Raw genomic sequence first — 8,006 nt, 5'->3', positions numbered from 1 at the left:
TTTCAGAAGTGTGAAGTTCTTATGTGCATAGGAATCCTGGTTAGCTTTGATTATCAACTCCTACAGTTATTGAGGCAGTAAGTAGCATTTCTTACTGCTAAACTCCTTTGGCAAATAATGGTTTAGTGCTGAGAAGATTATAATACCAATGGTGATGCACCTGGAATAAACTATTTTTTTCTCTTGAGTTTGTGATACGTCAAGCTTCTGCAAGGAAAAAAAAAAATACGAGAGAACCCTAAATCAGTAGCAAAGTCCAAGGGAGGTGAAGGACCTGCACAGCCAAAAAGATAGGTGCTCATTTTATACTGCATCAATGAATGCAAGTGAGGAAGGGTTACCCTTATACAGGGGACTGAAACCTGTAAATGAGGTGGTGTAAAGGCAGTGGTGGTATTTAAACTTCAGTAACTAAACTACTGACACAAATGTTTCAGGTTCTGAAGAACTATTTATTTGTAACACTTCAATAATTAGGGTCCAGATACTACAGCTTTAGTTGTACTGGTATGATTCTTCTCATAATGCAAGTTACATATGCAGTCCACAGAAAGAGATGCTTCCTTGAAGAGATGCTGTAGGCATTTTATGTTCGACAATAAAATGATGTTTGGGCCTCAATTACAAAGCAGCTTTGGTCTCCCAGGCTAGTGAGTTAAAGTTTGAGCAACTACTTCTAGATGGCTCTGGCAAACCTGGTACGTTGTCAAAGTACGTGTAAGAACAGAATCAGAAGTGGGGGACAGTTCAAGCCCTTGACAATCTGGAGATTTGAGAAGCACTGGTAACAAGGTCATCTGTCAATGTTGTTTGGATAGACTATTCCAAGCGTGAATCCTTTATTGCTGCATGTGTACATCAACAAAGTGAGAAGCCATCACACAAATTGACTTGTATATTCAACTTAGCTATATCTTTAACTTAAACGGTCTGTTTTTGTTTGTTTTTATTTTTTATTAAAAAAAACAATTAGGTTGACTAGATCTAAACAGTAGTAATTCCTACTTTCTGAATGTAGTACATGGAAGCAATATTTACAGAGCAGAGGTCAAAAATCCCTTTGATATTTTTGTATAACAAGTAGTCATTTGATGTCCCTCACAGAGGCTGAAATCTTCTAGATAACAAAGGACTTGGTATGCTTGAAATCCTAAATGAAGGAAAGTCATACGTAAGTAACAGTTCAAGTATTTTAATCATATTAACATTTAATGTGCATTTCAGAAGAAAGTCAGGCATGCAGGCTGAAAAGAAGCACACCTGAAATGCTGTCAGTTACTAGTATATGATCTTTCTATAAAGGAAAGTCTACAAAATGTAGTTACACAGAACAGGAATAATACCCTATTAAAAGGTGAAAGTATCATGCATCATTCTTTAGCGTGCTCTGTTTTGATTAAAGGATTGGGGTAGCTTTCAGAGAGCTTTTAAGCCTACTAGTGTAGCCTTAAACTACAGATAATGAAATTTTCTAGTTGGAGCTCCATTCTTTTTGCACCAGTTTGGAAAGCTGGAGCAATGTATATGCAATTAAATCCTTTGAGACCTGTCACTAAGGAAACAGGAAAAAAAAGAAAAAAAAACCTACACTTCTAGCTTCCATATTTAATCAAGCCTTTTTAACCCACATTAATCTTAAGAGGAACTAAGGCCCAAATTTCTGTCACTGCTGCCTTGGTGCTTGTTTGACTTGCAGTTTCTTTGGTTGACTGATATGCACAAGCACATCAAAGTGGAACTCTTCCTCACAACAAATGGCATGGTTAATGGACAATATCTATTTTTACTCCCCTTTCCCCAGGTGTTAGTGGCATGTAAGGTTCTGGGTGCATGCAAAAACATCACAGATCTAAGGAATTTTGATGGAACCTGAAAATGTAAACACACTACCAAATGCAAAATACTTGCCTTTTCACTCATAGCTTGAGAGTTGGACTTCTTTCTGTTAATAGAACAGGAAAGGAAATTAGATTAAACAGTGACTTTTTTGGTGTTTGTTTTAGCTCTTTGACAACTTTATATATGAATGCATTTGTCCTGTTTTCCAGTAGTGTTTATTTTTCTTCTCTTAGGAAAATAAAGTTACAAAATCTGTAACAAATCCACTAAACGCTTTTAGACAGCTGTCATTATCTCATGAACCACTGGCAAATTACCTTCTCCCTAGGCTGACCCTTCAAGGCTTCCAGTTATGCTTCGTCTAATTCATGACCACTATAAACATCACAGTATTTTAAAATAGTATTTTTCCTTACTATATTGCTATAACCTGCCATTACCTAAAAGTAGTAAGATAAACTTGAAAATCAATAAATAAAAAATGTGGAGGCCATCCAACCTCCAAGAAAACATGATTTTAGTCTCATGTGGGAGCACTAAAATAGATTGAGGAATTCTGACCTGCTAATAAGAATTACCTAGTGGCAATTCAAGTGCATTAAATAAATCCGTATCAAAGGAGTAGACCTTACAATGTCTATTCCAGTCATATTTTTACAAAACAACTCCTGAAGTAATCTGTAGTTATGGATATGGTTCAGTTTGGCCCTGAGCACCTTTTATGAGGTTTAGATGAGAAAAAAAAACTATGCCTCTAGCTGAGTTAGGGGTGTACACCATAACTACAAAAAAGACTTGTCTCTGCACATTTATCACAGTAATAATAATTGATTTTCTGACCAGCTCATTGGTTCTAATGAGGAAACTAGTTGGCGTGCCAGATCAGGTTTATTTCAGTGTTCAGAAAAGCCACTGTATGAGAATCAGAACAGAAAGACCTTAAGCATCACAGTTACTAAGTCACCAGAAATGTAAATGAAATTTATGGTGACTTGCATATGATTTGTATAAAACATTAAGATACTTACTGGGAAGAACTTTCCTCTGCAGGAGGGGAAAAAAAAAGAAAAATTAGCATAACAGTAGTTTCCTTAAACTTGTGTGAAATATTAACTCATAGTTTCAGTTACTAAATGAAATTTCTCGTTTTGATGTACTGAGTTTGAACAGAAAAAGATTAGGTTGCTTTCAAAGGTAGACGTTTTAAGTGAGCGTGGATTCTAACATCAGCTCTGTTACCCTGTTACTTTCAGGCAGTGGCCTTTCTCACTGACATTTGGGGTCCCTTTTTGCTGTGCTGAACTCTACAGGCACTAACACAAATGCTATGGAGAGGTTGCTTGATGTCAGGCTTTTGCTAGTAATCCTCAAAAGCAAGTTGTCTCCATGTGCACTTTCACCATGAACCAGAAGAGGGAGCCCGTAAATTACTTCATCAGAGCTCGAAAAACTGCTTTTGAAGTAAGCTTGTACAGCTTGTTTTCATGGTGTCTTTCTTTTCCATGCCCTCTTGAAACTAGAGCAAAAAGGCTCTGGAAAACAGGGTTCTGCTCGTTGCTTTTCCTAGATTGCTGTCTGGTGGCCTTATGCAACTGTACAAACATCTTCATTCTTACTGTATCTTTTATGGTAGAAGTAGGCAGAATAAAACTGCACAGTAAAGTTGCTGTTGTGCTAAATAGCACTTTAGCTTAGGACCACGGAGCTACAGTCTTCACGAAAAGGAGGACATGTAGAATGACAGCCCTATTTTTTTGAAACAAAGGAGGAGTGATTTTACTGTACTTACTTGTAAAATAACCCTTTTTTTGGGCATAAAATACTCCAAGGCCACATAATGCCATTACCAGTGCCACGAATACTACAGCAGCGATGATGCCACTTACATTAAGGTCATCTGTAATTATAAAACAGAAATCCAATGCTGTAAGTTTTCAAAAGTCTTTTTTTTTCTTCTTCCCTAATTACTGCAGGTTCCTTTTGTATTTATGGGTGTACTTCGGCCCAAGGTTTATAAATTAGTTACCAACATGCAGATGTGGATAAACTGTCTAAAAGCATTGCTGTATCACAGCCACAGTAAGAGGAGTGCTTCATACACTTCAAATCCTTACTCCGACACAAAAGTAAGAGAAGAGTAACAGAGGTCAAGGGATACAAATTTCTTGTTATATCTACCAACAGTAAGTATTCAAATCATATTTCTCAGAGACTTCAAGATATTTTCCCTTAGTCTATTTAAACAAGTGTTTTCGTACACAGTTTGCCTAAAATAACTGAAACAGCTGGTGAGTGTTGCGTCAGTCTTGAAGAACTCTTCAGGTGAATTATTTAAAATTTAATGTTTTTTAAAATTATTTTTAAACAGCGAGGTTTTTAAATTAAACACACTGAAGGAAAAAAATATTATCACATATATTTAAAGTTAAATTTTACACTGGGCTACTCAAAAGTGCAGCCATTTCTATTTTGAAGATGACAGCCTATGCCAATTTCCCAATATAATCCCTAAATGCTTCAGGCAATCATCCATTTTAGCAAAAACAAACAAACAAACAAATAAAAAACAATAAAAAAACAAACAAACAAACAAACCAACAAAAACCCAAGCAGAATCATTTTAATTGTTTGTTGTTATTTGATCTGTTTTTGTTATATGACGAATTACTTATATGGATCCTGACTTTAAGCATACATTAATACATAGTTGGAAATTTTTCCACCAAACTTATCAATTGTTGTGCACTGGCTAACAGCAATTCAGGACTTGGGTGAGTATTTCCACAGCAGAGGAATTCTGTCTTGGTAGCTTGTAGAATACTTTCTTATAATCAACCACAAAAGTTTAAGAAAGCACCAGACAACTTCTTTATGGAGTACTAACAGGAAATAGTAGAGTTTCTGTGCGGTATTTGTTAGGACCTTTTAGAAACTTTAAACATCTTTTTTTTTTTTCATAGCAAATTTGTAAGAGCTAATTTTATATTTTGCAAAAGCATTCACACATTTTGGATTATTATAGATTCTGGCCTTCCAAACTTTGCTAAATAACTGTATTAGTTAACCAATATTACAATTCACCTACACTGTGCAAGTAGAAAAGAAACAGGCAGCAGGACTGTTTTTTTTTAAGTCAGTGTACATTCCATGTTCCTCTGGCAGGTATAAATGAGCTTTTTTTCAGCTAAAGCTCTGATCCCTTACACGACAATCTCATGTAAATGCATCTCAAAAGGGAGGCTATTCATTTAAAACAAACAAACACCATGTAACAACAAAAGCCCTACAAAACACACACAAAACAAAACATCCCAAAAACAAAACAACAAAAAGACACTGAGTGGACTGGTACATTATGCTGTACAACATCCACAAAACCATTCTGAATTGTTAAGGACCTCATGTGAATACTGCTGCTCCGTGACATTCAGTGTTTCACTACCTTAATGCTGGATACTGCAATAATTTTAAAGTACTCAACTAGGTGCTTTTTTTTTTTTTTTTTTTTTAATGAAATTCAGTGAGACATGTTTGTGCTGCTAAAAAAGAATGCTTTGGGTAGCTACCGTAACTATGTATAAGGTGCTCTAATGTATGAATATTATTCCTCCCCTAAAATGCCATTATCAAACAGTAGTCTGTAATTCAGTCTGGTCTTAGCTTCTCAGCTGCATCATGCAATGAAATCATTCCAATTGCAAGACTGCTTTCTGCCCCTCTTTGCTCTGACACATACCGACTTGCATTCGCCTCACTGAGCATTTCTGAGGTAATCCAATCCCATTGGAGGCTTCGCAGAAATACTCTCCAGTGTCATTCTTTGTAACAGTGTTAAATAGCTGTTAAGACAGAGTCCAAAACCATTATGAGAATGTGGAAAAACACACAAAAAAATGGATTTCCTACAGCATAAAAAATTTGACATATCAACAGTTAATATTTTTTTCAAAAAATATGAAAGAAAGAGAGAATTTCAGTTTCATGTCCATTTTGATCCTGCTCTCTAGACACATTCCCTAATACTTAACTTCAGTTACTGGTCCAAGTGGGTATTTTAAATGGATATTTTAACTAGATAGAGAATATGTAAAAGGAGATTCTTTTTCAGTGATCAGCACTTTCCAGTAATGTGTATTTTCTTAGACATGCTCCCATTTCAGAATCCCTGAAATCAAAACATTGTGTTCATTCTACAAAATAAATAAATACCTAATAAATACTTAACATGGTAAGTATTAATAAATATTAATAAATACTTAACATAGTACAAAATATATTTTCCAAGCTTTTTTTCCCTAGAAATGCCACTTTCTCTGTGATTCCAATGGAGAAATGCTGAACTGCTTTACTTATGAAATACTGTTGATGTAAAAACTCAAGTGAGAAAGCAAATAATGGATGCTGACCTCATGTCAGTTCCTGTGCTTCTCTGTATTTATTTTCATAATTAGCCCTGTTACATCTTCTCCCTTTAATATATTCCATACATTAAAACTAAGATTTTTCAGAAGCGATTAGTAATTTTGAGTAGCCCACTGAATTTCCACAGTGTACTGAAAGATCCACAGCACCTCGGAATGATTAGTTACACTGCAGTTTCTGAATTTGATCATGCACAAGAGCAGGATGTCCACAGAATGACCCTTCCAAAGAAAAATATCAGCTTACATTGCACGGTAAGTGGTATATAATTTTTATTTTTAGAAGGATCAGCTATAATGCAGCGCAGGGGTAGAATGGAATGAGAAAAAGATGGCTAGTTCTCAGAGGGAACATAACAGAAAACACAGTAAGCTTACTTAAAGCCACTACTCATTCCCCTTGACAACACAAGTACAAGACTGGAACCTTTAAATGCCACTGGATTGCTGAGACTCTGGACTGCCCTTGGTGCTTCTGCACTTCCCACTGAAGTGCATGAAGTTGCTATTTTAGATTTTAAGGTGCTATCAAATATAACTCTGTTGACATACTAAGAGATCATTCTCACCTCACACTGACTAACTGACAAGGTGAAATTTGTCATTTATTTGCTAGATTCTGCTCATTTATCACTACTACAACCTTATAATTCACCCAGCTTGCCTATTACACTCAATCTCTCTGTCTTGTCATTGGTCTGAGGCAGAAACTATACCTTGTACACGTTAGCACATTTCAGCGTGACTTTGATCCCTGACAGAGACCTTGTGCTTTGGATTAAGCCAAGGAGCATCACTGTACAACACTGTAAATTTGGTCTTCATAGATGGTTATTACAGAGCTGTTGCGACACTTACCAGAGTGCCGGACTTTTTATTCATGGTGTAAGTTACGTTTGCTGCTCTTGCACTGCCTGTTCCTGTCTTTTGCAGCAAGGGAACCCCGTTCTTGTACCACTGGTACTCAGATGGAGGGGACCCCTCAGTCTCCTTACAGCTCAGTTCCACCACTGTTCCCGTCATTGCGGAGCTGGGTACCTCACATACCGGAGTAGTTGGAGGAACTGGAAAATGAAATTGCACTCGTTACACAGTCTTACCAGTACTGCCTATCTCACAACAGTTTGAGAGTCGCAGAGGAGGTGACCACTTGTGCACATGCTTAACAACTACCACCGCAATGAACAGAGGCTCTGGCGACAGGGTGGAAGGCAGAGTCCTGCTGCTGAAGAGCACTGTAAAATTCCTGAGTTGCTAAAAGCAGTGGAAGGCAGAGGTTTGCTCTCAGCCTCCCCCACCACATGCTGTGTCATCCTGTCTCCAATCTATACATATTCATCCAAACCCTCGGTAGCTTGTTCCACTCCTCTGCAGAGGCCTCTGTGGGACCTCTTGCTTCCAGACAGAGAAGGGATGTCTCAGTGAATCTGGAGTCCAGCAATTATTTTTTTCCCCCTCATTAATATTTAAAAACAGAAGTGGAGAAGAGTAAAAAGATTTCTGTATTAAAAAAAAAGTCTACTGTGTTTTGAAAAGCACTTGTCAGGAAGAATTAACAAGACTGGTCATCATCACAGCCATGGTGTGAATCTCAAATAGAAGATGAAAAACAAACAAACAAACAAACAAAAAAACTAGTATTATGCCCACGCCTCCCTGGAAAAGTACTTGTTTAGCATTTTCTTCCATAATTCTCTGAGCAGTGAACATCAGTGTGGAAAGAGTTCAAATACTTTCCTTAGGTTT

The 8,006-nt window shown here is 36.9% G+C and overlaps 1 protein-coding gene across 2 annotated transcripts in view; it reads right to left on the bottom strand.

Annotated features, from left to right (window-relative positions):
* Positions 1-312: 312 nt before the first annotated feature.
* JAM2 (junctional adhesion molecule 2) overlaps positions 313-8,006 on the bottom strand; it is a 35,936-nt gene continuing 28,242 nt past the window's right edge. Inside the window, exons 5-10 of one of the 2 annotated variants that reach the window (XM_082783059.1) lie at positions 7,119-7,324; positions 5,576-5,678; positions 3,629-3,736; positions 2,868-2,883; positions 1,909-1,942; positions 313-1,150 (exon numbers count right to left, since the gene is read on the bottom strand). In XM_082783059.1, coding sequence (XP_082639185.1) covers positions 1,118-1,150; positions 1,909-1,942; positions 2,868-2,883; positions 3,629-3,736; positions 5,576-5,678; positions 7,119-7,324 — 500 coding nt within the window. In that variant the 3' untranslated portion in view covers positions 313-1,117. The remainder of the gene's footprint in view (positions 1,151-1,908; positions 1,943-2,867; positions 2,884-3,628; positions 3,737-5,575; positions 5,679-7,118; positions 7,325-8,006) is intronic. The other variant, XM_082783058.1, reaches the window with a different exon arrangement.

This window comes from Aythya marila, assembly GCF_965140915.1.
Source record: "Aythya marila genome assembly, chromosome: 1".
NCBI lineage: Eukaryota > Metazoa > Chordata > Aves > Anseriformes > Anatidae > Aythya > Aythya marila.
The sequence above is the reverse complement of the archived record's forward strand: the minus strand, read 5'-3'. Positions and strand labels throughout refer to the sequence as shown.